This window comes from Cavia porcellus, unplaced genomic scaffold (genome assembly GCF_034190915.1).
Source record: "Cavia porcellus strain 051 isolate PalLab524CR breed Dunkin Hartley unplaced genomic scaffold, mCavPor4.1 scaffold_2, whole genome shotgun sequence".
NCBI classification, from domain to species: Eukaryota; Metazoa; Chordata; class Mammalia; order Rodentia; family Caviidae; genus Cavia; species Cavia porcellus.
Genome location: NW_026947485.1, coordinates 126557257 through 126584673, shown reverse-complemented (window position 1 = coordinate 126584673; position 27417 = coordinate 126557257). Strand labels below are relative to the sequence as shown.

The window sequence follows — 27417 nt, the reverse complement described above, 5'->3', positions numbered from 1 at the left end:
CCAGGCATCTGCGGCTTTGCCCTCGGTGCAGCACCTGTTGGTTGCTGCCACCCATCAGGGAAGTGCACGGTGAGAAAAGCGTGTGCTCGGAGAAGATGGAAGGTGGGAGAAGTGAGAGAGGCTCGGGGCACACGGGAGTCTGCCTGTGTGGGAGAGGATGCACTCCCGTGGGATGGGGCTGCCATGGAGATCAGTGGCTGACCATCAACCCCGTCACACCCTGGCTGCTGAACGTGATAGCCACTTGTCACACGTGGCTAAGGTCAAATGTCTTTGAACTAAAATGAAATGGAATTCAAATCTCTGCTTCTAAGTTGGATTAATTGTATTACAAGGGGCTGTGAACCACTGTGGCTGGTGGCCTTTCTGTCATCAAGGCCAGCTCTGCTAGAGTGCTGGGTTACATGGCTCTAAGTGAAAGAGGAAAAGGGGCCGAGTTCCTGAAAAGTTCTCATTACAAGTGACTGTGATCATCAGATGGCTGAGGATGTGAAAGTGTGAATCTGTCACACAGCCAAAGCTACTGATCAACGCTGCCTGTTATGCGATTTATTCACATAGCAAATAGTTATTAAAACCACTGTGTGAGCCAGGGGCTGTGTGGGCAATACTGGTTCAACAGCCAGACACTTCGGACTCCGGCTAGCATTCGTTTCTTTAAGCATCTGTCTGTACCTTCTTCCAGGAAGATGCTAACTGAGGACAGAGCACAGACACAATTCAGGTGGGAGAGATGTGGGAGCAAAGATTCTGGGTGGCATTCGGGATACTTGCACAGCTCATAAAACAGGGCCAGAGAGTGCTTCCTTCCTGGCACGTGGCAACATCATTACTGGCTGCTGCGGGCACCAGAGCTGGCCTCAGCCCATGCAAGGACAAGAAGGAGGGGACACTGTCTTTGGGGAAGCACAACAGAAAGATGAGAGGTGTCAGGACACCAGGACCTGACAAAATCCATCAACCTGGGCACTACATCTGTCCACGACGCTGCGAGCTGTCTTCTCCGCTTTGCATTTGGATTTGCCCTAAGTTACATACTCAGCTGGAGACAGCCAAGATGTGAGCATGTTGGAGTCAGTGCTGAGCTCTCGAACTTCTAGAGGTGCACAGCTGTGCCCCTCCACTGCTCTGTCGGAGCTGATTTCACCCATTCTTCTAGAGACTAACTCTCCATCTGACAGTGGAAGTTAAGCTGTGTGGATGGGCACAGAAACCCTCGCAATTGACATAGATATCTTATGACAACAATTGCAGAGAACACTCAGTATTTCTGGAAGAACTTCATAGAAAGCTTTGGAAATTATCTCTTATTTTAAAAAGTAATTTGGAAGTAAATACAATGCATTTGGTGATACGGCTTTCTTCTGGAAAGGCTATCAGCTTATCAAACATAAAAAGCACAACCTAAATATACTTGTGTTTTTATAAACAGTGAACAAAGGAACGATCATGCTTCAAAGGATTTCCAACTGTGTTAATTTATTTAACCTATAACTTCCAGTACTTCATAAACAATCATTTGTTGCAGAGCTGACATTGTGTCAGTAATTTACAAAAAGTAAATAAAACCATTCCCAATTAAAAGGGAAAGTTTTAGTCTGACTAATGTGTTAAGAAGATTTCTCTACCTTAGGAGAATGAAAAAGAAAAACAGCTGCAGTGCAGCCTCCTGCTAGTGTCAGCTTAAAACCGCTCCACACCTAGAAGCCTGGCTGGCAGGTGAGCCTGTCAAATGCTGAGCCCATGTTCTAATGCTAAACTGGAAATGGGTCAGGGCATGGTATAGGCCCCTTCAAAATGACAGACGAGAGGACTCCTGTCAGCAGCAGACTGCAGGACAAACCTAACCAACAGCCTGTTGACCAATGGAACAGTACCGAGCACCAGGGGAGGCCCCCCGGACATTTCTACAGGACAGTGCCGTGTCCCTCAGCCCGGGTCATCACATGACACGGCGGTGGCACCATCACCTGAGGAAGGCCCTGTAAGTCTGTCTCTCCCAAGTCATCGTGATGACTCAGGCCACACTGCTGGACTCTACAGCACAGGCAGTACTGTTTGACTTTCTCACCTCAACAAATGACCTCAGTTTAGTTTTCTGGTGTGTGGTGAACGGGTTAAGCCGTAGTACACTCCTGTTTTCATCATTCAAAGCTTTCTGGGCTCTGTGCGCGCTTTGTACACTTTCTGAAGTATCCAGAACTGAAAACCAGGACTGTTACAGATACGCTGTGATCTACTTGGATTCAAACCACAAAAGCTCAAACTCCAGTCTAACTGGAGGCTGCTGTGTTTCAGCAGAACTAATTCCCTGCTATCAAATTCAGAGGGACAGTTGGTGTGGCCTCACCTGTCCCTAAGGCACAAAAATTTCTCTGTTCCGGTCCCTGGGGCCCAGCAGAGAGGCAAATCCATCCTCCCCCAAGCTGAGCTGAGGCACAAAGACAGGAACAGGAAGTCTCACAGTAACGTCTTATGGACCAAGGGTGACAAAACCAATAATTTTGAAGCACAGAAATCACTTCCAAGTCAAAGGCAGTAAACACATATCTGAGATTTAGATATTGGTTCTCAAATTCATGAGCAAATCAATGTTGCCTTTTCTAAAGCAAGTTATAGAAAAGACATATTTGTTAACAATTCTCCCAGGAAGTACTTTATAGTCTTGCTTGCTTATTACAAAATCAGAAAAACATTCTTTCTTTAAATTTTTAAATTTTATTTTGTTTTATTTGCAGTACTGGGGGTTGCACCCAAGGCCTTTAAACTGAGGTGCATCTCAAAACTTTTTAGACTTTTAAATTTTAATCCAAGATCTTCCAAGTTTCTTACTGAAGCTATTTTATCAAGGGACTGATTTAATAAGTTTATCAGTTAAGATATTTCTCAGCTAGGTATAGTGGTACCTTCCTGTAACCTCAGGACTCTGGAAGGCTGAGGTAGGGGGATGGCAAGGTCAGACCCAGCCTGGGCAAGATATAGTGAGAGCTTGTCTCAAAATAGGAAAACAAAAATGGCTGGGGATATAGTTCTGCGTAGGCCTGGATACCACAACTAAAAACCCCTAGTTCCACAACTAAAAAAGGAAGGGGAAGAACAGAAGGAGTAGGAGCAAAGTGCAGGAGAGAGGGAGGAGAAGGCGGGGAGGGAGAGAGGAATGTTTGCTTTCAGGTTCCATGTTTGGAATAAGCAAGGAATTTTTGTGGATCTTAGTAGCACTTGAATTTATGTCTATAGAAGCACATAAAACACATCTAGACTTTCATTTCAATACTGTGACTTTTGATTTTGCTTCATTGCAACTTTTGATTTTATTTCATCATTCTATGAAATTTATTTGCTCTTTAAACTCATTAGCTAAAGTAAAATATGGTGTCTTGGTTTTTGGAGCTACAGGTACTACCAAGACATATCTATTAAATAAGAAATGTCATACTTTATAAAAGATAGTATTAAGAATAAAAATCATTAACAGGGCCAGGGATTTAGCTCAGTGGCATAAGCTCCTGCCTAGCAAGCTCAAGGTCATGAGTTTGATCCCTGGTACAAAAAAAAAAAAAAAAAAAAAAAGAAATCACTAACATTTGCCATTGAATCTAAGTTAGTTTTGCAATTAAGTTATATTACAGAAATTTAGAAACTGGATAAAATGAAATTATGCTGGAAAGAGTTAAAAAAAAAAAGAACAAAGAACAGTAAATAATTACTTAATTTTATCTGCAGAAAAAGTTTCCTAACAGGTAAAGACTATGCGAGGGGTTATTTACATACCAAATAAGAAAGTCATGTACTCAGTGACTCTAAATCATATTTAGAAAAAACATCATTGAGCCAGATTTATCAGTAACGTCTGAGTGAATATATCTGGTATCCTAATATACAGATGTGGTTTATAACCTGTATAAGCAGTGTTACGATTTAGATCTAGATAGCCCTACCCCCAAAGCCTCATGAATTCACAGGTGGGGTTTTTGGGAAGTAACTACATTATGGGTGTGAAAACTAAGTAGTTTTCTGTAGGTTCTACACCAGCTAATAGTGGAATCAGGATCTGAACTCATGAAGTCTGGCTCCAGGGTTTATGATTTTAACCATTACCCAAACCAGCTCTCCACCTAATCAGCAAAGTATTCATAGAAGCAGTTGTGGGGTTATAAAACTGAATCGGGCCACAGAATGGGCAGGAGATAAGTGAGGGAAATTCGTAGGCTTTCCAGTTAAATAGAGTTAATATAGCAAAAATGAATAATTTTATCATTTAGTTGTAGGTCTAGAGGTCATACATTAATACAATTCAAGTTCCTATTACTGCCAGAACCAGGCCTAGATGTAGAACTAAGATGATTTATTCTTTAACATGATGCTGGGTTGATTCAGCGCTCCTGAGATATAGAAGGCTGACCAACTCCTGGAGTGCATTTTTTAAAGGAACACATACATTATTTCAAACAGTCCTGATATTCCAGCTGTGGAACCTTCCTTCTCAGTCACAATATCGTAAACTATCTCGCCTATTTGTGCTCTAACTTCTATCCCATAAGACACCACGCATTCTCTGTGACCTGGTGCTGGGTCCTGTTCTTCACCGCATCCTCAGTGTGGAGCGGGCCCCCCTAAACATGTGCTGTATGAATTAATGAGCCAACAGGAGGGCGATGCATCACAGGAGGTCTGCATCTTGCATGCATGAAAGCTCTATGGGAACACACTTTCATTTTCACAATGCTTAACATCATTCATGGGAAAATACCGCCACTGACCTGACATACAGATAAATCCAGAGGAGAAGAAGGCTTCGTTGTACGCAGACGAGTTGTGCATCTGTGCATAGGCTGCATAGGTAGACAAGTGTGCGCAGGCGCAGTCCACGTAGTCCTCAGCATCCCCCACCACGCGGCACAAGGGGCTGTCCGACCACCAGCTGTGGGAGACACACAGCAGTCACGGTTCCTGCATCACCTACACGCCAGCCACGCTTCTCCACAGTCCTCTCCACGGGGCAGCAGCAGCCCTGGCCTACCCTGAAGCGAACCCACGCCCCTCTTACTCCCAAGTCCCCCAGGGCCAGCTTAGCCACGGAACGGGCAGCGCTCATCCTCCCTCCTGTGTCCAGAAATCCTTCCACTATGGCCTGTGGCAATGACCTGTGAGCTTCTCTGAGATTTTTCCCGCATCTTTTGTGTGTTTTGGAGCTACCTACATCCATGTTTTCCAAGGCACTTCCAGGCTTCCGTCTGTCAAGCTGGCTTATTCTGAATCCCCCAGGGCTGAGTCCTGAGCCCTCTGGCCTTAGTGCATCTCCACCCACGACTGTACATTTTCTAAGGACATAAAACTTCCTAATCCAAACTACAGACTTAAGCCGGAAGCATTCTCTGCTCTCATACATTGAGCATTAGAGTAGCCATGACTCGTACTGGGTTACATCCTGATAAACCCATTGCGCATGGAAGACAGTGTCACTCAAAAATGCAGAGCACACAGATCCTACTGAACACTGTAGCTGAGCCAATGGTCCATGGTCACCTCAGTCCTTTACTCTGTGACAGCGTGGCTCATGAGCCACTGTGGCTCTGTGTGGCTAGAGCCTCACATGGGAGCGCCCCTTCTGTACTGCTAATAAAAGATCAAAATTCAGACTCTGAGTATTGTTTCTACTGGACTTGGTTACTTTTGCACCATCCTACGGTAAAAAACCAGGAGCTGAACCATCCTAATTCAGAGTTCAAGATCTGCTATCAAGCACCAGGAACTGAAATCCAAAATGTTTTCTCATGAAGAAAGACTAACCAAAATCCCAATGCTATAAAGGACAGCTGATTGGCCCAGTAAGCCTCTCTGGGAGTTCAGTTTGTGTGGGTGAAATTCAGGAAGAGCAGAATCTCGTGACCATATGGATTCTTGTCCCTCTCGATGAGTGACAGTGATGCTCAGAAATGTGAGTCCGGAGGCCAAGGAGACTCAAAGAAAGAATTGCTCTCTTACTATTCTGGCTCCAGTCCCCAAGGGCGCTCTAACCCCGTGGTGCACTAGAATTCCCCATCCTTCTGACCCTCAAATGCAGAGCATCACTTCCTGAATGGCCAGCCAGACGGAAGGAAACTCCTTTCCTACTCAACAAGTCAATGAGAACTTTAAAAAAGTGATCCAGACTGAGCAGCACTCACGCAGCAACCTGGGAAAAGACAGCAATGAAAGAACCCTGAGCTGCCCGTGTATGTAGTCACTAGGTGGGAGCGAGGCCAGAGCATGCCAGATAGCACCGTCTCCTTACTGGAGTTCATTCTCCAGCCTGCAGGCCCACCAGAAGCTGCCACAGTGAGGAAGCAGGACGAGGAAGACCGAATTTTAATCCGAAGGAATTACTAACACACACCTTTCAGTGGCCTGGTTCCAAAGGAGACAGAGCGACGTCTGAGGAACAATTCTGGGCTCAGCGGCGTATATCCTGTAGAGAACTTCGTTGTTATTAGCCAGGACTTGTGAGTGCTGGCCTTTCACACTCAGAGACAGCACCTGTCATGTCCAAACGAGTGGAAGATGTGACGCCAATTTTCACATGGTGTCATCACTCACCCTCCTACTCTAACTGAACTTCATTTTTCTAGTAACTAGGCACTTGATCCCTTCTGCTATTAATAGTTAGCTCCATTATGAATGCACTGCCATCTGACTGGTTTCTATTGTGCACATTCTTACCCCACTGCACTTATTTTAAGATTCCTTCTTCTTCACTTATTTTTAAATAAATATTTTGGAGCCACTTACACATATGTTTTCTAAGGTCCTTCACATATTTCCCTCCATAAATTATGGCTCATGTTACTCTCTCTCACTTTAAACTGTAGCTGACTTCTTCAAGAATGAGGTATATGACAGGATATATCAGAGACAGTTGTGTTTTTCATTTTTCTCATATATACATACACATACATATCTTACTTAATAAAATATGAAAAATATTTCCAAATGAAACGTTCTCAAATGATTCATATAGATGGATCTCTTTTCACAATGAATTAATATTCACAATACATAGCACTTGCCAAAAATCTGATCAAACAAATGCATTCTGAGTGTATCTGCTAAAAAATAAAACTCCAACCACATAACATTCTCAATGATAGATTACCTTACTTTTCAGGGCAGGAAGGCTGTTTGCAGTTACAAACCACTGCTGGCTGCTATACTCTGTAAACTGGACTAATTTACAGGCACTTTCTCCAGGCACTGTTTTTGCATCTGGAGCATCCAACAACCTTTCTGGAATCTGAATATAATCGCCTTCCTTTCCTTCAAACTTGTGCCCATTGATTTTCTGGGGATCCCAGTGAAGAGCCAGTATTGACAAGTAGGGGCAACTGTCAAGGATGGTTTTGCTTCTGTAAAACACAAGCAGAGGGTCAGCTAACATGGCCTGTGCTTTCATCCACATCCACTTATCTGGTTAAAGTGTATTACATGCAGTCCTGTTCTTTAATAGCAATGACACTACCAACCCAGCGGCACCAGACAAAATCTGCTTTCAGGTCTTTTATGGTTAACATCATACTTTCAACATAATATCTGAACATGCAAAAGAATCTAATCATATTGTTGAACTGAATACGGAGTCCAGACTATATATAGCAAATGTACAGTGTAGATCTCATTATTATTTTGTCTTTTGCTTCTTCTTTTCTCCCTCTTATACATGGATTCATTCTTTTAATTTCATGTGTTCTGTGATTTAAGAACAGACATTAGAAAAAAAACATTAGAAGTTTTACGTATCCAAACAACTTTGTTACCCTGTCAGACTCCATAAAAGGCTCCGTAAAACAGGCGATGACTTAAATTATGAGTTTTCAAATGTATTCTTCAAAATTTCTCTAAATTTTCAATGTGACTTAATAAACTGACAACATTCATACAGAATAATAAAATTTATAGTTTTATGTAAGCATTGTAATCAGATGTGTCCCATTTAATAAGTCAAATAATGGTCTGTAATTTGGGATGGCATATATTTACTCTGTAAAAATTGAGAGGAATTTCATTTTTGGGCCATGTTCTTTTTTTACCAATGACTTCTGTGTTCGCAAATAGGAACACACCATTTTTAGCTTTGTGCTACCATGTTCTGATTTATCTAATGACTGTCACCTATAAACCACTGTGCATTAAAAACCTGCCATGAGACTCCACCAGGAAACACAGAGCCCAAGTTTCACCCACATCTGAGAGCCGCCTCCATGGGGACTCGATGCCCAGCACCCTTGGGAGAAGCACAGTAACCTCTCCCAAGGGTGGGACCAGTTTCCTACTGTTCCATTCAGAATCCATCCTTTAGCCATTCAATTAGAGTAGGCAACGTGACATTTGAACTCTCAGACAAAGGAGAGGAACTCATTCTTGACAGTGCACGCTTCTTCTTCCTGGTATAGGGCCCCTGTCTGCTTCAAGCAACAAACTGCATTTGCACGCTTGTGCTCTTGCAGGAGAAGCCACTTACTTTTCAGCAGCAGAGCCACAGGGAACATCCGTCAGCAGAGAAAAGGCAAAATTCTCAGTCACGTCCGCAAAGTGGCTGAACCCTCTGGTGTCCTTCCGCTTTGGGTTAACGAGAGCACAAAGGACCTCATAGAGAAGAGTTCGGCTTTCAATACTGAAAGCTTGATTTCTTCCTTCCACAGTTATCTGGAAAGAAGTCAACAATGGAAATCTGTATGAGAAACAAAGCTTCATAAATTACAGGCAGTGTATACATTCTTATTCTTTATTAAGTTATTAATAGTAGCAAAATAAAGATGACTCTGGGGAGAATTTAAGAGAAGCTGGTATGAAATTACATTTCAAATACGGATGCATGAATCACTTCAATTACAACAGTTAAATCATGATTAAAATTAATCCCACTTTACACCTACTCCAAAGATTCTTTTTCTTTTGTCCAAAAGATAAGGGAATAAGTACCTCGAAAATATTTGTTCATAATGGAAGAGAGATTATTCTTAATTATCTGTTTTTCAATGGACACAAGCTTCCACATATCACTTAATTTGCATAAAGAAATGAATCAGAAAATCTTTTCAGCAAAGAGTGCTGGAGACCTTTGACACAATGGCCTTCTAAGGTCCATCTGACCCCCCTACTTTAATGAGCTGGGGAATTTGTTGTTCGAGGAACAAGGAGAATAGTAAGGAGGTAAAACTGCCTTGGTGGTGTTGGTTGGCAGAATGATGGGACCACATCCCTGCTGCTGGACTACAGTGGGTGTGACCCCGCCGCATTCTCACAGATCTGATGGGTCCTGTTAATCTTCAAACTTCAAAGTCATCACTTTTTCTAGGATTCCTACATTACGCCTCACTTACCAACAAATACGGTCACTCTTTCTGGCTCACACGTACCTTTACTAATAAACTTACAACTCTGAAATGACTTATCTGCTTGTCCTACTGCAGGAATTCCATGAGAAAATGGTTCTGTGTTTCCCATACTGTTTATAACTTTGTTATCTAGTATGGTTCTAAATTGATAGCAGAATTCAAGATATGAATTTATAAGAATAGCCACCTCAGAGAAAGGGAGGAAGAATGGCAAATAATCTATAGGGGAAATATGATAAAAGGGACAGAAGAAAGATTTAATGATGCAAAAATTACAAATAAAGCCTGAGAACGGCCTATTAGACACTGAGACAGACAAACAGTATGACAAATAGAAAATAAGCTCAAGAAAAATCTCCCAGAACTTACAGAAATTGTACCAGACAAGCAGGAAAATCCCAGGGCAACTCTCCAAGAAATATAATAGAGCAGGTAGAAGAAAAGGGAAGTAACAAAGCTCCTTAATAAACTAAAGAAATCTGTCTAAAAATGCAGACCGCTTTACATCAGAGAAAAACAGGAAATGAGACAACATCAGATATATTTGGGTGATCTTTAAAATGTTATTCTACGGTTTAAAAAAGTCATACTTAGAAATCAGATAGGAAAAAATTACTAGCAGAGAAATAAAAGTTCAGTTTGACATTGGACATTTCTAAAAATAAAATGCCAGAAGCCTGCAGAACAACATGAATAGAATTTTAAGAATTAAAGGCTATAATTCAAGAATTCTAGTGCTATCCAAACTTATTCATGTTCAAGGGAAATATAAAGGTTTTTTGGTTTTTGTTTTGTTTTTTACTAAAATACACAAATGCAAAAATGCCATTTATCCAAGATTTGGTTAGTACAGACACTTTGTAGGCCCCAGGACTTAATACTAACTTCGCTGATCCTCACACAAATCCCAGGAAGAAGGACCTACTGCTATTTTTGTTATTTCCAGGAAAGGCAACAGGAGCAGAAGGCGGATAATTAACTTGTCCCAGGGCACACAGGTGGTGACCTAGCTGGCCCAAGGCTGCTCCTGACCTCGCCTGCACGGACCACAACTTCCTCACCTAGCAGTCCAAAAGCCACAGTGTGGGCTGATGCAGAGCAGACAAGTCCTGCAAAATCACTGTAAGAACAAAATACAAACCCAGACAGCAAAACCTGGAGGGAAATCAAAATCGCTGCTAGTATCATTATAACACGTGTCACACAAAAATAATTCTGATACAAAATACATATAATATTAAAAGGTATGTGATCAAAACAAATAGCCTGATTCTAAAAAGGCCACTTGACATAAGTAACAACACAGGAACACACATCATTACCAAAATTCGGTTATTGGCAAACAGAAGACCTGAACTGACTGTGGGGAAGATTTTATAAGCTACCAGAACAGAGAACAGAAATGGAGAAACTCAGCTCTTTGTTCTGGAGCACAAAATTGGATCTTATGATTCATGTTTTATCAAGCTTTAATAACCAGGAGGCAGAATGCAATGAAACTAAGAATTAGAATAGCAAACCCATAAGGATTTTCAAAGACTCATATTGTTATTGGGGCAAATGACAGCTTTAAAAAGAATTCTTATTGCATCAGACCTGGGAAAATCAGAGGACAGGATATGATGTCATACAAAGATTTGTCTAAAGACACAACTAATTTTATCTAGAAAATATCTACAGGCAATCATTTACAGCTGTTGACTTTAGTACAATATTTTTACCACTTCAACCTAAATAAGCAGCTACTTCTAGTCTAGTGTGTAGAATACTAAGATTTTTTTGAGATCTTAGTGAAAAGAACAGAAAAAGTTCTCTGTCAAAGAATTTAGAACCTGGGGGAAGATGAAATAAATATGAAGCAGTTTTACTAAAAAGATAGTATCTCATAGAGCAAAATTTTACCAGCATGGGGTAAGTCTAGCCAGCAGGGCACACAGCAAGTCGCCCCAGCAGCTGAGCATCAGGTAACAGCGCATACAGTGGCCTTGTACATGCTCAGAAAGGAGCAGAACTGACAGACAATGATGTCATGAGCAATCCAGGCACTTGGTCTCTACAAGGTTCACTGTCACCCACTGCTGAGGTTGAGGTTAGCGTGCATATGCATCTCCTATGGTATATACGAACAAGGGCTGCGTAAACTACAGCTAACTCAATTTGAATTTCAGATATGCAAACGATAACTTTTTGCTATACATTGTAGGTCCCAACTAATTAATTGTGATCTATTTTTGCTCAAAACTTATTTGTTGTTTACTGAAATTCAAATTCAACTGAGCACTCTTTATTGCTGAATTTCACTACCTTCCCTCCATGTGATTACGTTTTCTGTTGTTTGTTCCTTAGTCTGATATAATGAAGTCTAAAATGTGGACAAAAATGTATATGTATAACCCACAGTCATACATCACTTAGCAATGGGGACACATTCTGAGAAATGCAAGGCCACTTCACCCTGGTGTGAACATCACAGAGTGCACTTACACAAACCTACAAGGGGGAGTTCCACACACCGTGGCTTCATAGTGTAACCTGCTGTTTCTAGGCAGAAGCCCGTACAGTGTGTCACTACCGCGTGGTGCAGTTACTGTAACACAGCGGTGGGCATTTCTGTGTCTAAACACATATACACCTAGAAAACACACAGTAAAAATACCAGGTGACAGTGAACTTTCAGCTCCTCTGTAATCTTACAGGCCCACCACTGCACATGACCGTATGTCATGGATTCACCAGGATCTATTTACCCAGGGCCTCTTACAGGCCGTACTTGTCCCATCGTCTGTTATTATGGCCAGCAATGCCAAAATAATGTTCCAACTACACACATCTTTGCACAAATGCTCCCCGACCCATTTGCCATGCTTGAACACACAATACACATTAGGTACTGACAAAGAGCAAGCATTAAAGGCTGTGACTCAGGGATTAAACAGTTATTCAAATTTTTATGCATCTTCAGAGGAAATAAAGTTTTCTGTAAAGCTTACAAAGAAAACAAAATCAAATTAGGTATTTGAAATAACATTCTCCGTTTTACCTAAATGTGGTTGCCCTGTATACGTTCTGTCTTGTTGGCCAAAAGCAACTTGGTATGGGTCCCTGGCACTTTCTCATTAGGAAATTAAAGTAGCAGTATTTCCTGGAGTAAGTTCTTATCTCTAAACATGCTCGGCAAGAACTAGCAGGAACTTCTCTTAGCTTCACACACACTTGGTATGACTTTGCCTTCTCTACTTGCAAAGTCTCTTTTTGTGGTCCTTCAAACATCATATTGAAGAAATATAGTAAATGACATAGTCAAAATATTTAAAACCCCACTGCAAATATTTTAAATATGTAGAGGTCACAATGAAAGAACTGAAGTATAATTCATATGTACACAAACAAATCCTTTTTGTACTTGAATATAGATATACTGAAAAGAAATCTCTCTCTCTCTCTCTCTCTCTCTCTCTCTCTCTCTCTCTCTGAAATAAAGTTTTTTTTATAAATAGTCCAGGCTGTCCTTGAACTCATTATGCAGCCTGGACCAGCCCCAAGCTCATGGCAATCTTTCTGCCTCAGCCTGTGAAATGTTGGGGTTGTAGGTGTGTAGTACCAGACCCTGAAAGAAATGTCTTGATACAAAAACCCAAAATAAATTCCTACAAATATTTACCAAATAACCACCTTTCCTTAAGTAATAAAACATTATAATTACTAATAGTATTTTCTTTTTTATGTACGTCCTTAGATTCTTATATCTCTAGTTAACTCCATCATTTGCAGAAGTGTACATAAATAGGTTTAATATAAAACTTGGTAATTTAAGTTCATGCCAAACCAAACATCTGAAACTACCAGTCATTCCATAATTTATCTTGCCTATGAAAGTTTCAATGTGCAGGAGACAACAAGATGACAAGTGCTCCTGGATCGTGGCATTGGAAAGGAAAGGGCTATGCTAATGAGACGCTCCATCAAGTCCTCTTTTCATGAACTTGAGGAGCAGAATCAGCTGGCAATGATAATCAGCCAGTTTCTGGAGAATTAGCAAGAACCTGTAGCTTCTACCCTCTTGTGGCTCTTTTCAGACTTTGGGGTGTCTACCCTGCTGACCTGTGTAACTCATGAATCCCAAGGTTTTAGACTCAAGTGTCAACCAGGCACCCATCACCTTTCGACTAAAGTACAGCACTAGAATAGTGTGTTCTGTTCATGTTCAGAAATGTAACCTTATCATTTTGCAGCAACTGACATTATAACAGAGTGGGGCCTTTGGCTTGGAATTTGAATTTTGCTGGACTGAGAGCTGACATGCACAAGGACTTTGTACCTTTTCAATCAAATGCATCGCCACGCTGAGCTGCTCATCCGTGCTCTCAGTGGCCACTTTAACACTGATGCCATGCAGCACCCGCCTGAGGGTGTCCTCCTCCAGGGGCTGCTGTAGCTCCTCCGCCAGCTCCCAAAGGGCCTGTGAGGTTGCGTCAGAGACAAGAGTGACATTGGCGGTCCCATATGCTTCGTCAATTCTGGCACCACCTTTAGCGTTAAAAAGCACAATCTGAAAGCGCTTCGGAAAGGTACTGGAAGGTCTGGTATCTGGCATCAGGTTGACGTCCAGCACAGTGTTTCTCTGGCCGGGTTCAAAAAGCAACATGCCTTCAGTTCTCTCAAAATCCTTCCCAGAAACAGCTGGAGACAGGAGAGTCCGGCCAATCATTTCAGCACGCCCCAACTCCTGGAAATCAAACAGTAACAAGGAAGCGAAACTCTAGTATCTCTGATCTTGCTGTAAACCAACTCTTACTTCTTAAACAAATTCTATTCTGTTAAGGAAATGAAGGTTGGCAGGAACAGTACTACCAAAACAGAAAAAGCATGAAAATTGTTCCTAATGTTCTTTAATAAATTAGAGAGCTAAACACACAATGCACAGCAATGAGGTAGGAAAAGTAGATGCCTCAGAGTGAGAGGACGGAGGAAGAAAACCAGAGAAGAAATGTCACCATGGCCCTGCAAAAACTTAGAAGTACATTTATGGTGTACATTTTTATCCTTGACTACTTCTTTCTTTCAGAACTACAATGACTTTTCTTTCCTTCAAGGTTACCAAGACACAATATTAGGGTTTTCGTTATAGTTGCTGATGACTTGTGCAATGTTTTGATTAATTTTCTTTGGGCTATTTAGGTTGGACAATTCTATTACTCTTTGTGTAAGATCACTAATTCCTCTGTCCTTTCCATTCTGCTGCTGAGCTTATTTCTCAGTTTATTTCAGTTATGGTATTTTTCAGCTTTAAAATTGCCATTTGTACTTTCTTATGTCTTATTTATTTGCAGGGGCTTTCGATTTCTTTCTGAGCCTTTGTATTGTTCTCATTTGTTTCAAGAATGCCTGAAATTGCTCAATGAAGCATTTTAGAATGGCTGCATTAAAATGTGTCAGATACTTCTAATATTTCTGTCTTTTTATTCCTGTCATCTATTGGTTTTTACTTTTTATACTGTTTCAGATCTTCTTTGCTCTTAGTGGGATGATTAGCTGAAACCTGGATGCTGTGTATATTATTTTCTGAGACCCTGGATATTTTTCAAGTCTTCAGTTGGTTTCTTTCAGCATTGTTCTGGCAGGGAAAGGAAAGTTATTAGCTTATTACTGACAGGTGGAGGTAGTGGTCTAGTTTTCCTATTTGGCCTCTAGGGAAGGAGAAGAACACATTAGTGCTAGGTGGGGTGGGAGTCTACTCCCAAGCTAGGCCCCCACTGTCATATACCTGGTTAGAAAGGTGTGAGTACCTTTCTGATGCCTCGCCAGTGATCTCTGCCACATTGAGGCTCGTCTTTTTACTAGTAGGTGACAGAGAAAGCCCTAACTCTCTGCTTGGTCCCTCATACACAATGCTGGCAGAAAGGTTGAGGGCTCCAGCAAAGGCAGAAATCTAGGTGCTCTAGTCCTTTTTCACTGATATGGGTAGAGTTGGGGCCAGTTACCTTCTGGGAATATTTAGCCAGAGTGTAAAAAACTTTTAAATGGTTTTATTTCTTTGTAGGCTTCCACTGTTCTGTTTCTTTGACTAGAGAGAGTAAATTTTGTGAGAGACTTTTAAAAATATCCTTTCCTAGTAGTGCTTCTGTATACAGATTCCTTTTAAAATCTAGGATATGAGGCAGAAAGAAAACCGTATTTATGTCCCACTGTATTATTCCTTGGGACATATGCATTATGTGCTAGTTACATTTTTTGTCACTGAGACAAAATACCCAACACTGAAAGTTAAAGGAGGAAAGGTTTGTTAGGCTCCCAGTTTGTGGAGGTTTCATTCCATGATCAGCTGGGTCCCAGGCAGGGTAGCACATGGCAGTGGGGCATTCACGGCAGTAGAAGACAGCAAAAGCAACAATAAGGAGAAAGGACCAGCCTCTCTCTGTCCCTTCTATTATATGCAAGCCATCTGCCAGAGGTTGGGTATAGCACTCACACTTTTAATCCCAGCACCATTAATCCCAATATCTAGATTCAGCTACTTCCGAACAAACCCTATGACTGCATGAGGCTTTAGGGGACATCTAGACACAAACCATAACAGTATATATAATGCTCAAGGTCTTTAGTTTGTACTTGGTAGGGAAAAGTACATCTATTTCATTCTTCCAGAAACAGGAGTCTTCTATTTAAAGTAAACTTTTCAGATTCCATATTTACACGTCTACTGTGTTTGTTAACATGTTATTAGTATTATGGAACTGTCAAAAGAACTCTACTAAATCTGCAATTGATAATCAGTGTTGTACTAGAATTAATAGAGTATAAGAGAGAGAGAGAGCGATTATGAGCAATAAGTTCATGCAGTTAAAGAGGCTAAGAGTTCTAAAATCTTCAGGGTAACTTGGTAAGTTGAAGACAAAAAGAAAGTTGATGCTTAGTTACAGCTCAAGCCTGAAGATCTGAGAACTAAGAAAGCCAGTGGTTGTAGTTACAGCTCTAAGGCCGACAGACTTGAGACTGAGGAAAATCCATCCTTGCATGGAGTGTGAAGAAAAAGCCAGTGGGGCTGGGGATTTAGCTCAGCGGCATAAGCGCCTGCCTTGCAAGCAGGCAGTCGTGAGTTCGATCCCTGGTACCGATAAAAACGAAAAAGACAAAAAAAAAAAAAAAAAAAAAAAAAAAGAAAAAGCCAGTGTTCTAGTTCAAAAGCTACCAGGCAGAAGAACTCTCTTTTCTTGAGAGACAGTCAGCCTCTTAACTGCACTCAGGTCTTCAACCAATGAGACTAACACACATTAAAAGTGCTGTGGGACTGGACCATCACTCAGACTGCTAATTTAAACATGAATCTTACCTAAAATGTCCTCACAGAAACACATGAATAATGTTTAGCATATAAATACACGAGTACCCTGTGGTCCAGTCAAATTGATACATAAAATTAAAGATCATGGTAGAGAAATCTAGAAATTCATTAAATATATCATCCCACAAATGAGAGTCCTCTATGAGTTACATGGTAGGGATAACATGAGTTTTGCACAGCATGATGAATCTTGAAAGTGACAGAGGTGTTAGAAATCAGTCTTTTATTGGCCAATTTCAATTATCTCATCTGAGTGGGTGAACTGTTTATAAACATGTCTCAACATCTGCACCTGTTCATCTCTAGTACCCCCTCCCTCCACTCTAAACAGTGATGAACACACCGTGATGCACACCTCACAGGAGAGGAAGAATAAAACATACATCATTGCTCATTTCTTTTTCTTTCTTTAACACCCCTGACAAAAACCACTAAACCTCATGCACCAGGCATCAAAACATGTCTCTGTGTTCACACCACTTCCAGGCTTGGCAAAACAGAGCTTATTTTAGGGTCTCATACAATTGAGAATTTTTCTTCTTGATAGCTGAGCTATAGATGGTCACAGAAAAAGTCTGTCTGCCTGCAAGGGCTCCAGGAGCACTCCAGACCCACCCCCACTCCTGACTGCAATGCTCTGGTCATGCACCCATGTGGCAGCTGGTACACAGAATGGCCCGCTCATCCGAGTCACCTCTTAGTGACTCAGCTGAGCAATGCTACAAGGAGATTTCAGGGACACAACTAAACACATACTACACTGATTACTTTTTTCTTTTTGATACTGAAAGTTGAACCCAGGACCTCAGACCTTATGTTAAGTAAGCACTCTGCCACAGAGCCACCAAGCTGTATCTCTAAACCCCTATACAGTAATTTTAACAGAATTTTGTAAGCCTGAGATCTAAAATCATCTGGTTTTAGAATCCTGAAATAGAGTAGATGACATCGCTCTTCGCAACGGCTTTCAGACTGTGGGTTTCCTGGCGCGGCAGAAGTTGGGGAAAGGGGACTAAGTTAGGAAACCTATCATCACCACAGCCACGTCTCAAGGTCAGCAGATACACGTTTTTGTTTTGTGATCTGAGACTTTTGCTGCTGGAACAAAGTGAAAATTAGTGCCAGAAAGTCATACGGCGCTGCTGGGGACAACAGTTCCGGTCACTTTGGTGCTGGGCGGTGCTGTTGCCGCAGGCAACAGCCTGGCTCCCACCGGCTTCCTGTCCTTCACCTGACACTTGCTCATGGGGTGTGCGTGAAAATAGGGCTGCATGCGCAGATGGGCGTGAAGAACCCTAAACATGAACCAGTGTTGGTGGTTACATTGCCAAACAGCTCAAACATAAGCCATGGGGAGACCCTCGCATTTTGCTTCTGGTCTTAATGTAGTTATGTCCTGAAGACATTTTAACCCACTGGAGATTTAAAGGATTTGTGTAAGATAGTCTGCACTGTACAATCAATCCTGTTACCGAGGAAAATAAAATCAAAAAGTTTTAAGAACACAATGACCTGCTGCGAGCATGGAGTTTAATGTAAGAAATGAGATGAGGATTACTGTGGTACTCCCGGACACCAATGCCCCAATTACTCTGCTCCACTGCACTTGTCACAGATACAGAAAAAAGCCAAAGCCACTCACCTGGGTGCTGAAGTTCACAGACACTGTCAGTCTGGTTCCAGCATCCCTGGCCACCTGCAGGCTGAGCAGTGTGGCTTTCTTATGAGCCACAGCCAGCCGGGAACCCGCCGCAAAGTAAACGAGGCTCTGAGCTCCGTGGCCCTGCAAGATTTTAATCCGTGCAAATCTGGCACTGCTGTTGATCGCAGCTCCAGCAGTGACCCCATAGAGCTCCACGAAGAAATAATGCGTTTCAACAGGGGGCATCTGACAATGAGAAAAGGAGACACGCACAGCTGTTAGCACTGCACTTCTAGCATGAGGTAGTTCTAAAATTAAGAAATGATATAATTTAGATATCTATATATAATGATAGTAATACAGATTCTGCTTCATGACAGAATTAAACGCTTATGAGATTTATTTTTTGGTCTTGAAAAGTACACTTATTTTAGATGCCTCTACATCAGTGTCCAGAAATAACATACGTATCATATGTACATGCATGTGTGTGTGTGTGTGTTTTGAGGTTTCTGTCTGTAATCAGCTGGCTCCTATGCAGGGTGGTGTGGCACAGGGCAATGGTTCATGGCAGCAGAAGAGAGCAAAAGCAGAAAGAACAGAGAGGGAGGCACCAATATATAAATATACAGATATATAGACAGACAGAGATATATCTACTGATACATATATTAAGCAAAAGAATAAATAAAATACAACAGAAGCCTATAAAGGAGTTTAAAAGAATGAAAGAAATGGACTGTTTCAGTGTTTTCAACATAGGGGGATCTTAAAACACAAGAAAGAGGGAAAATATCAAGTTTCATAGTGGTATACATAGCACGATAGTGGAAGTATAAAGGTAACATTACGTAGAGTTTTCTACATATTGCCAGTAGACATTTATGTGAAGATTAAAAACAAAACAAAACACCACAAATGACAGCTGCTTTCCCAGGTAAAGGCAGGGCAGGACAGGTAGCTGAACAGCACTGAAGACAAGCAAAAAAAATGTTTAAGTTTGTTTAGATTTTCTTTTTATAACATGCATTTTTAAAAGTCTAAATAAAAAATATGACCAAATATTGATAACAGTTCATTCTGTAATCTCCAATACATTTTGCACTCTCACAAAACTCAGTATCAAATACACTTAAATTTATCTTCTGGTTGTAGCTTCCCCATGTTCTGCAGCAGTCTGAAATACTGTATTTTCAAAAGCCAGAGCTCTGTTTCCTAACACATCACGAATCACCGATTCCGGCAGTGTCGGACTCTTAACCATCTGAAAAGTCCCTACCGTGTTGCGCCCCAGTTCACCCCAGGGAAGCTGAGTGGATGTGTGTTCAGTTGCATCTGTCACTAAGATAAGGCATCGTTTTTAATCTGTCTGTAAAGGCCTTATCCATCATTTGTCTTTCGACCTTTTTAATGATAATTATTATGTCATGAAACAATACAATAAACCCTTCAGTGTTATCCAAGAAAAAGTCAAATCTAAGTTACAAAATAAACACTTTACTCTCATTTGCTGTCTTTAGAACTGTGCTTAGCTTCTCTTCGGCATGGATCAGTCTTCATTTTGCTGGTCAGCTGTCAGTAAATTTGGAGATACGGAGTAACTGTTCCGTCTCCACTTTGGAAACACTAAACTTGGCACGTACAGAAACTAAAGCCCTGAGAAAGTGTGAGTAACTATATTCAAGAGCTATTATTCCTTAATAGCCAAGTGAGCTTGAGTTCACAATACCTTCTTTTGACTAAAGAGTTCAGTGTATTATATTCCAATAGAGACTTCTGTCTTCATCTTCCAGTAAAATATTCCTTTTCATTGTGATGGTGATTAGGGTGCTATTACAATGACTTACATTCAAAAGAATATTTTATAATCTAAGTAAAGAACCATCCAAAATTAGGAGCGTACAGCTGGGCGCCCACACATAATTAGGCTACAGACAAAAGGTCCTTTCCAGTCAAACAAAGACATTTACAAAAACCATATTCCTGAAGTGTAGGAGAAACTCACAGCCATGCATCATATCTGAGCCCCAACTCCTAAAGGTGCCTGGAGACCCCACAAGACCCATCCCAGCTGGTTCCTTTCCCCCAAGATCAGATGTGCTCCACAGCGATCTTTTGACCCAACTAGTAGAAAATGCTATTTCCTGGGCTCAGAAACAGAAAACCAAAGTCAAAAGCAATATCTTACCTCAATGCTTCTAAAATTTTCTGCAACAAATGTTTCACCACTACGTTTAAACAGATTTTGTCAGTGAAGAGCATGTGTCTTAATTACTATGTCATCCCAGGGGTGGCGAATCCGCGGCACACGTCTGGGTCACTGAAGGCTCTTACAGGTTGGCCATCACTGCTTTGTAAGTTTTGCTAATATAATGCCCACTAATTGACTAGGTAAGCAATTCAAATTCTTCTTAACTAGAAAATGCAAGTAAGTACTGACTGCCTGGAGATAGGGTAACTGGATAAGTAGAGCAAAGAGTGACTTAAGCCTGAGGGCCAGGAGACACCATGCTAACCAGTGGCATAATTCCGAGTCGTTTGCAGTATCCAAGGTCCCCTGGCACTGGTGCTGATACAGTGGTGACTAAGTTCATGGACAGCCTCGGCTCCTGGGGAACCTATTCCTGGCCAACAACTGCACTGATAAACTCTTCTTCCTGATCTTGTTTCCTCTTCCTGATGGCTGTTTCACTAAATAACGGGTCTAGTCTCACCCAGCTCGTTAGTGGAAGAGCTAAGATTTGAACCGAAGGGTTCTAGCACCAAAGCCCAAATCCCTAAGTACCATAAAGATGCCTGGAATAAGCCTGGTATAATTGGAAACTTTCTTTGACCAAAAATGAAGATGGCTCTTAAGTAAAAAGCTTAGAATACTTGTGCTGCTGTGGCAGGAGAGCCGCATAATCTCCAGGTCTGCTACCGACGCCCACGGCTGAGAACCTCTGTGTTTATACTCCTAGGTGTCTGTCTACAGGACACAAGAATGTGAACTGAATGAATAATACTTAGTATAAAGTGTAAGATATTTCCAATGTACAGTAGGAACTTTTAGTACTTATGGGGTTTTTAAAAATTTTATTTCCACAAGAACACAGTCTGCCTGCTTCTTCCCTCTTTAACAATTTCTTCTTCCTGAAACAAGAACGTGTGTTAACCTTGCCCATGTGTTGCCTTTTAAGAGCTGGAAGACAATGAGGGCAAAAATACCTCAAACATGAGCTTCTTGGGATACAGAAGAAAATTCAACTTTATGATTCTGAGCATTTTACTGGGAAGGAAAATAAGAAGCAACACAGAACTCTCCTACTTACCTGAAGCAGCTCAGACACAAGCTGAGTAGCATTTCTCTAGTTAGGAAAAAGGATCTATACAGCTAGCATCCCACACGTCACCTACTGCAATGTGCTCCCCCTGAGCTACGGTATCTATCATGCTCAGATTCCCTTTAGGGATGTGCAGGGACAGTGAGCTCACAGGGAGCCGGCTCCTCCCAAACCCACTCACACTGCAGTCCTCCAGCTTGTCTGAGACCAGGCTGCTTGATGGCCACTGCCCGCCCCGTCCTCCTACCACTGGGGGTAACGTCCCTTCAAACTACTTCCAGCATGACATCTCTATCCCCAGAATCTTCTAACTTTGGCTGCTGTCACCACCAACAGTTCCACCCCATGGAAGTTGTTTTCATCTTTTAAAACAAATGCCTCACATATTGTAAGACTCAAGTCAGCAAAAGACTGATAATGACATTTGTCCCAACCCACAGGTGTGAACTGATTTTGATATCGAAAGCCTTTTCTTAAAATTAAAAGGCTCACATCTGTGATATGGACAGAAGCTTTACATCCCAATAAAGCTTTCTAGGATTCTGATTTACTGAAAATCCCACTTGAGGGAAAATACATGATGACTTTGTAGTAATTCAAGTATGCAGTGTATTATTTATGGAGAAAGGCAGGAGGAATGCAAAAATGAATAAAGACACGTTCTTATTTCCAGGTACACCAGAGTAAAGAGTCAAGATTAAATATGTATCAAGAGATGTGATAGCATATCACTGATAACTTCCATAGTAAAGTTAATACCTCTGAAATTTAGAGAAGAATTCTAACTGGTGGTTTTGCGGGAGGCATTATGGAGCAAGTGATATTTTAATTAATCACTAAGGGAGAGCTACAGTTGGGAAATAAGCGGTTGACAGTTGAGGAAGGCATGAAAATATTTGCAAGGATCGCAGTGGGTAAAACTGAAGTGTTTTCACGTAGGATAATATGGTTAGATGGTTTGAATACTGAAACTTCAGTTTCTCATTGGCAAAGTGATTGAAAGTGCTAGCTGATGAAAACCTCACTCAAGAAAAGTAAGATAGAATACTATCATTTGATAACCTAGAAAAAAGTCAGTGGACATTCAAAAACATTTTCTAGCTCTAACATTACTAGTGTTCAAGTAGCAGCATATTTGCCTGGTATCCACCCAAGTGTCATGTACCTTCAGTGCACAAATCTCAATCTTTAAAATAATTTTTGATCAAAGAAATCAACTGGGCAGCAGCTCGATGAGTTAGGAGATAGCTGAGTTAGGAGATGTCAGGTGACTCTGCAAACCCAGTCTACCTCCAGAGAACTGAGAAGTAGCACTGAAAAAACAAAGAATCACTTACTGAACTTCCGGGGACTGTGAGATGGTTACTTGTGCACCATTTAGTAAGTTATTAAAGTTGCTTCAGTGGGATTTGCAATGATGCCGAAGGAGAAAAGTTCTTAACTGTAGGCCAGGACTCTCAGCACTCTGGTCACTGGAGACCGGTGAGAGTGACCGGCTAGGGCAGGGGTGTAGCAGCCAAGGTGGGCAATCTCACCCTCACCCGGAGTGGGAGGAGGGGAGAGGATGGCCCTGGTCACAGCTCTCAATTTGTACTGCACATCAGAGCCACTTTGGGTGCTGTCACACATTTGGGGGCCCAGACCTAGACTCATGGCAGTGAGGTCAGAATCTCTGGGAGTGGACCGGGTGTGAAATGAAGAGTGCCAGGGGTTCCTACCTGGGGCTACATTTGAGGGCCGGTATCGGGGTACTTGGTGTGAGGGCTGCAGGGAATGGGTCGCCCACCCCACCTCACACCCCTGGATGTCCTGCTGGGGCGTCTGCAAGTGGAGCCAAAGGGCCTGGGGAGCTCTTCCTGTTCCTCCATCCAAACCACTGCCCCTCAGTGGGCAGTGAAGAACCCTCAGACTTTGATTTTTCACATTCTTTATCAGTTAAGCTAAATTTGCAACATTTAAGTTTATTTTTATTTTGAGATTGTCTTCACTATGTAGTCTAGGATGGCCTTGAACTTGGGATCTTCCTGCTTCAGCCTCCAGTGCTGAGATTACCGGCATGCACTAGCACACCTGACCTGATGATGTGAGGATGCACTGCCCCTGCATGTTTTCTGTAGGGTCACTGCTACATTTTTATAATTATCCCAAAAACCCTGACTTGGGTGCCAGGTGGGGGTCTCCACCAGGCTATGCCCCCACCCAGCTGTCCTGATTGAAAGTATCAGGCCTATTGCTGATCCTATTTGTCAAAACCTGTGCCCTGATTCTTTTAAGACTGAAGCACAGCATTGTAAAGTGTGTAAAACACATGAATGTCAAGCTTACTTTTAGTTTTTGTGGTGCTGGGGAGGAACCTAGAGCCTCCATGTAGTTCAGGCTGATCCTGAATTCTTGGTGATCCTCCTGCCTTGGTCTTCAGAGTGCTGGGATTACAGGTGTGCACCACTGCACCCAGCTCTAACTTTGCTTTTGAACATACAGTATTATAATATGATATTATGGAACTGATCAATAGGTGACTAAAAAACTTCATGAGAAGGGGTCACTGGCGCTGGGCATTTGGAGGTGCACCACCCTCTGGGCCCTTTCTTCTCTGCTTCCTGCTGCTGTGAGGTGAGCAGCTGTGCTCAGCAGTGGCCCAGTGCCAGGATGCTTCTGTTTGGAGCCAGCCAGCCAGCCATAGACTGAACCACCTCAGCTGTGAGTCAATTTGAACCCCTCTTCTGTTAAGTGGTGGACACTGGATGCTATGTCCAAGTGACCAAGAAGCTAATGAATATGTGCCACGAGAGAAGTCATAAAATGGACCCTAGTCCGGTGACAGGCACTTCTCATTTGAAACAGCTTGGGATGAGAATTAGACTCCAACAAAAATCAAAGTCACGACAACCAAGGGCATGTAACCTGGGGTGACCACAGACAAGTATTTCTTCTCTTTGCAAACAGTAAAATTATTAAAATCCCAGGAAGGCATGAAAGTATGTATTAATAAATCCTAGAAAAGATGAATATAACTCTTATAGAAATTCTCAAAAGGTGAAAAAGCAAGTAGAAAAATGTGAAAAAACAAAATCAAACCTATGGGATTGTTACTGTAAAGGAGGCTTAGGTACGGTCACATCTGAAGTAAGTATATTTGCAGTGGTCTTCTGCACTGTTCAGAGCATGCAGCACATCCAAGACATCATCAGAACTCTTGAACTTCCACAATCAGATGGCTAGTTTTTATGTTAAATGGCAAGAATCAGATAAGACAAAGGGGCCTGGCTCATTTACAAAGACTCCTAAGGTGATAATGCGTTCTAAGTCAGAAGCTGTGGTGCGGGCATAGACTTAGCCGTCACCGAGATTAACCACACAGCAGCTCCACAGGACCACCGGGTGGTTTTCCATACAGCGGCTTCCAGGTGACTCGCTCTAAAAGGCACCCTCAGGATGCCACGCATGGCCCTCCGCACCTGCTCACCTTCTCGGGGTTGAGCTCCAGGCTGATGAAGCACTGTGTCTGGCCCGCTGCACACGTCGTGGTTCCTGAGACAGACAGAATCTCTTCCTCCAGGTTCACCCCTTCCTTCTGGAGAATGACGGCTGATTCGTTCAGTGTGGCTCGCCAGTGGACCTGGACGTCCTCAAAGGCCCTAGACAAAGCAAATCCACGTGAATGCAGTGAGGGAGTGTGACACTGAAAGTCAAATGGAATGGGTCATAGCTGCCAAGCTTGGGCTCCTCGTCCACAGGCAGCTCCGGCTCTGCCACCTACAGTGCTGCAAGTGACCAGCTGTCCCTGTGGCCAGGAGGAGCAAGGCTCTGGGTCCACACAGCGCTCTCTGACTACACTCTACTCTGTAACAAATGCACATGTGTAGAAACACTATGTCAGGAACGGGAAAGCAAATCATATTTCTCTACCCTTGATACACCAGAAATGTGGAAACAAAAATGAGAGAGAAGCCCTGACTTCAAGAAAATGTTTCTCACTTGTCTTTTAACACGATTTTCTTTAAAGGAAGAACATTACGGCTACAGCATGGTTGTCATTGTAAAAATAAGGTGCAAATGATGAGGTACATTTTCGAAGAACATTTACACCCCAAAGAGAAAGTGTAATGAATCTGCACATGCAAGTGTGCACACTGAGTATGTCCAGGGTGAGCATGCCAACGTGCCCGTATAGTTCATCTGAAAGTAGTTCTGGTACCCCAAATGTGGGCCATAGATTAACTTAAACTACTTTACTAGGCCAAACAATTCTTGGCTCTGCAGAGAGCCACACAAATGCACTGTGTTTAAGGAAGTGAGTGCAGGATCTTAGTCCCAGTGGAAGGCTGCTGGGACAGCACGTGATGCGCCTGAAGGAGCCGTAAACATGAAGGCCACGTGCAGCCGGAGATGGCCCTTAGGATGATTAAACACTGAAGCTCCCACTTATCTTTACTCTACCCCTCCCACTTCTGCATTTTGTAAAGAGAAGACTCTAATAAGTAGCCAGAAAACTGTGGTCGAGGCTTTAGCCCTAGAGACTGTGGTCCCCGGACCCATTCGCTTTCCTCTTCATATGCCAAATCTTATTTTCAGGACCTGTCACCTCACAGAAGCCAACACGCAAGTCTTTCTTCCTTGGAGTATAATGGTTATGTATTTGGAGTCATCAGAGAATAGTATGTTAAAGACAATAAACCCCCACAGTGATATTTGCATATCCATGTTTATAGCAGCAAAATGTTCGACAGCTCAACCTTGGAAATGGCTTCTACATCCATCAACAGATGAATGGATGCAGGAAATGAGGTGTTCATACACCATGGAGCACTGCCTGCCACAGAGTGACGGACCTGAAGCATTCGTAGGTAAAAGGGTGCACCTGGAGACCACGGTAGTGAGTGACACACACTTCTCTTCTCTTATAGAAGAACTGAACGTTAGATAAAGTGCAAGGCTGGTAACAGGAAGGGAGAACAAGGGAGGGTGATGGAAAGGAGATTTTTAAAAAGGAACTGGAGGGAAAAAAGGATGAAACTAGAACTTCTACAAATGGGAAAGAGACCAAGAGCCAGAAGGAAGAGAGAGGGGAAGGGCTAAGGGTTGAAAACCAAAAACAGAGAAAAAAAGCAAGATGTATTATATCCATGTACCAGCTCCCCATAACTGTAATTAGTAGGTACTGCAAACATGTGCTAAAATAAGGGATACTAAATCTGATAATGTGAGGACTTAACTCAATCTGACCTCTGCACCACACTTTCTGAAGCAGAAATCATTCCAGGCAGCGCTGGTTATGATCCAGAGCCAACGTGTTAAATCCCAGACCAAGGATCAGAGCATCTGGGACCCAGCACAGCAGCTCCCACCCTGCTTCCCAGCAGTGTCTTGCTCTGCCACACGGCTGCATACACCCGAATACCACACTGCAGGGCGAGCCTGGGTACCCGCTGCACACACACGCACGCACACACACTCCACGTGCGTGCACACCTGTTCGGCTGCCTTGTGACGACCAGGCGCAGTCTTCTCTCCTCAGATCCTGCCCCCAGCTCCATCTCACCCTGGGAGTGCTCACTGAACCCCACGATGCCATTGTGCAGGTCGCTTCCTGAAAAGCAGAGTGGAGGCTGTCATGTGAGCAGCTGTGACCCAGCAAGGCCTGCGACCTTGCCATCCCAGAGAGTACTAAACCAGACACTCCCAGGGACCAGGTGGGAAGTACAACCATAAACAGCTTTACACAGAACAAATTTAAAG

At 42.4% G+C, this 27417-nt stretch overlaps 1 protein-coding gene across 4 annotated transcripts in view; it reads right to left on the bottom strand.

Moving 5' to 3' along the window:
* Adgrv1 (adhesion G protein-coupled receptor V1) overlaps positions 1 to 27417 on the bottom strand; it is a 526418-nt gene that overhangs the window by 243657 nt on the left and 255344 nt on the right. For all 4 annotated transcript variants that reach the window (XM_063245326.1, XM_063245328.1, XM_063245329.1 and 1 more), the window contains 8 exons: positions 27151 to 27268; positions 25145 to 25316; positions 18356 to 18601; positions 13690 to 14097; positions 8495 to 8679; positions 7133 to 7382; positions 6377 to 6516; positions 4761 to 4921 (listed from right to left, as the gene is read on the bottom strand). In XM_063245326.1, coding sequence (XP_063101396.1) covers positions 4761 to 4921; positions 6377 to 6516; positions 7133 to 7382; positions 8495 to 8679; positions 13690 to 14097; positions 18356 to 18601; positions 25145 to 25316; positions 27151 to 27268 — 1680 coding nt within the window. The remainder of the gene's footprint in view (positions 1 to 4760; positions 4922 to 6376; positions 6517 to 7132; positions 7383 to 8494; positions 8680 to 13689; positions 14098 to 18355; positions 18602 to 25144; positions 25317 to 27150; positions 27269 to 27417) is intronic.